This window comes from Ursus maritimus, unplaced genomic scaffold (genome assembly GCF_017311325.1).
Source record: "Ursus maritimus isolate PB19 unplaced genomic scaffold, ASM1731132v1 scaffold_16, whole genome shotgun sequence".
In the NCBI taxonomy this organism is placed as follows: domain Eukaryota; kingdom Metazoa; phylum Chordata; class Mammalia; order Carnivora; family Ursidae; genus Ursus; species Ursus maritimus.
The window spans coordinates 48752931-48756151 of NW_024424008.1; the positions used below are offsets into that span (position 1 = coordinate 48752931).

Below are 3221 nucleotides of genomic sequence, written 5' to 3' on the forward strand. Positions count from 1 at the left end.
CAATTTGATGTCTTTATATATGCTTCATCGTTTAATTTTTTTTTGTTTGTTTTTTAAAGATTTATTTGTCAGAGAGAGCACAAGCAGGGGGAGCAGCAGGCAGAGGGAGAAGCAGGCTCCTTGCCGAGCAAGGAACCCGATGCGGGACTTGATTCCAGGACCCTGGGATCATGACCTGAGCCAAAGGCAGACACTTAACTGACTGAGCCACCCAGGTGCCCCTTCATTTTGAATTATATATGGAAAATGGGGCACCACCATGTATCCAAGGTTTGGAGCCTTTATTTTTAAAGATTTTATTATTTTTAAGTATTCTCTACACCCAACGTGGGGCTTGAACCTAGAACCCTGAGACCAAGAGTCACAAGCTCTGTGGACTGAGCCAGCTAGGCGTCCCAAAGTTTGGAGTCTGTAAAGTCTTCACCTGGTCTTGGTTAGGAGAAAGGTCTTTCATGACTTGTTTTTGGGGTCTGCTTTTGGCCCTGTTCTACTCAACTTTTTTTAACCCACCTCTTGGGGACAGGTGTCAAGTCTAACCAGACAAAATTCACTAAGGACAAACACGAGAGCCTGCTGTTAAGTCCCAGGTAACCACTGTGTATGTCTGAAGTGAAGGTTTGGGCAATAACAAAATATGTAAAGACATGGGTTCTAGAGGGCAGAGCATGGTGTAACCACCAAAACACAGGCCCAGAGAAGATTGGGGGGAGCCCCAAATTACACGACACAAGGAGGTATAGAAGAAACTGAGGACCTTAACCCAAAGAAGCCTCAGTTGTCTTCGACTCGGGGAAGGCGTGCTGGGTGAAGCGGATTACACTTGTTCAGTGGAGGACAGGGTGTGGGTGGCAAAGTCAGTCAGTACAGGACCCTGGAAAAGTGAGCCTGGAAACCCAGTGATTTTGCTAGTGCCAACTTTTCATCCACATTTCCGCTCTCCTCCACACTGCCCTTCCTTCAAGTGCTCCTCCTAGCCTGAAAGCTCTCATTATTTCTTGCCTGAGTTCTTGCAGCAGCCCCGTAACTCACTCTTCCACTGTGTATTCCCCATCACTAGCAGAATCACCAGCCGAAAACCTCCCATGGTCCTTCTGGGTGGCCTGGCCTGCCTTGCCGGTCTCGTCTCTTCCCCATGGCTTCCTGCCCTCTGTGCTGCAGACATAAAGTACTCCTTCAGCTTTACAGACCTAGTTTCCTCTCCATGAAGTAACTCGTCCGCACCTTTGTACACGGTAGCTCTAAGCACTTCCTCAATGACGCCTTTCCTAATCCCCCGCCCAAGGAATACTGCCACCTCCTTTTTGGAGCCTCCTCAACGAACCCCGCTCGGCTTCTGTCGCTCCACTTCTTTAGGTCTTTCCTTGCCTCTGTACCGCAAGTCTCTTCAGGGCAGGTCCTGGGTTTTATTCATCTTTTATCTTTAGCACCTGCCACGGTGCCTGGACTATATAGGAGGAACTCAGTAAATGGCTGACAGAATTAACAAAGAGATTTTTCTTCCCTAAATTCTTCCTGCAAAGGCACACAGTTTTTGTGAAGAGAATTAAATATGGTCCTTTGTGGGCAGCTTTCTGTCCAGCTAGGACCCCTGAGAATATATCCTTGAACTCTCCAGAGTGGAAATCCCCCTAAGAATGGACACAGGGTGCTGAGAAGTGGCTAGACAGGCCAAAAGAAATGGTTCTTATTTGGGAGGGTTTCAACCTCGTTGAGACTCTAGTGAAAAACAGACCCTTTCCCCAGGAAAACACACATTCAGACAATTTTCTAACTTGGTTCCTAAACCTAGAGTACCTGCCATCCCCTGGGGCCTCCAAATCCACCTTCCCCCCCACCCCCAAGGCTTCCTTCCCAGTCCCACAGGTAAAGAACCCCTACCCCAGAGGCACTGGGTATCTAAGCAGGACTCAGAGGGGGTGGCTGTGGCCAGGTGTTCTCCCTTCCTGATGAGCCCCGCGCGCGTGCATCCCAGAGCGCTACTTCTGCCCACTCACGGGACCTCCATGGAGACGGTAGATGCTCCGAGAAGTGGAGAAGTTTCACCAAGCGGGTGGAGGGAGGGGAACAAGAGGAAAGTTAAAAATGAACCTCAGTCACTAGAAGAACAAGCCTAACTATTCAGCTCCTCTTCTGGGCAGCTGCATCTCCTCACTGTCTAGTCAACGGCCAGCAGACATAGGGAAGAAATGCGTTAACAGCCAAGTGTTTCTTTTATTACCAAAACAACGGTTACACACACACTCAGTGCCTCCACTCCCATCCCTGAGGATAACCAGGAAGGTCCTTGGGGTTGTAGGAGCCCTCGGAGGGAAAGGACTGCCTGGCGCACACTGCCTTGGCTGGTTGTGAGGAAAAGGCCCTCGCAGGGACCAGTTACACGGCATCCCTGGACCTAAGGACCCCTAAAGATGGGAATGGGTACAAGCTGACAAAGGATTTTAGTCACCGTTTCAGCATAACTAGAGGGTTATGGGCAAGCCCGATACTAGCCCCTCTACAGGAACACACACGACCAGGGTCGCCCCCTCCAGGAATCCAAACTCCTCAGGATCCCCACCACAGGTGGTCTGGCAGAAAAGGGAAGTCTTTAGAGTCCACTGCATGATGCGAGCCGGGTCCACAGTGCACCGCACTGCTCTCAGCACCACTCCTAAAGGCCTCCATTGGCAGGGGCTGCCCACGAGGGGCATAGCCACCAGCCTGGCTCAAACCCCAGGGCCTGCGGGGAAAAGGGTCAGGCTCCGCAGCCTTCACAGCATCCGGACTTCTGGCTCCTCAGCTATTCCCTGAAGCTTTTCCATGATGTCCCCTGAGGGGGGCTCAGGGGCTGGGGGGGGCTCTCCTGGGGCTTCGGACAGCACATAGTAGACAATCTCTTGCTCGCCTTGGGCGTTGGTCTGATTCACCACATGGATGACGGGGCTGGGAGTGTCCTGAGAGGCTGAGAGGCCTGTCCCCTCACTGCTCCCGCCCTCCACTTCCTCCTCAGCCTCCTCCTGGGGTACCGGCTCCCCTGGCACTGCTTCGAGAATGATGCCCTGCAGGCTGCTCTCGTTCAGTGACGCTCCCAGGCCCGAGCCCTCCTGCGGCTGCCGCAGCAGCTGCTGTGTCAGCTCCACACTCTCATAGCGAACCAGCTGCAGCCGCATGTAGCCATCTTCATGCTCCTTGTACCTGGTGAAGCAGCACACGGGGCAGCAAGCACGCACCGGGGGGGGGGG

The 3221-nt window shown here is 52.7% G+C and overlaps 1 protein-coding gene across 2 annotated transcripts in view; it reads right to left on the reverse strand.

Moving 5' to 3' along the window:
- Positions 1 to 2191: 2191 nt before the first annotated feature.
- Positions 2192 to 3221, reverse strand: part of LOC103662498 (histone H4 transcription factor) — an 11621-nt gene continuing 10591 nt past the window's right edge. For both annotated transcript variants that reach the window (XM_040631136.1, XM_040631135.1), the window contains exon 10: positions 2192 to 3174. In XM_040631136.1, the coding sequence (XP_040487070.1) occupies positions 2751 to 3174 (424 nt within the window). In that variant the 3' untranslated portion in view covers positions 2192 to 2750. The remainder of the gene's footprint in view (positions 3175 to 3221) is intronic.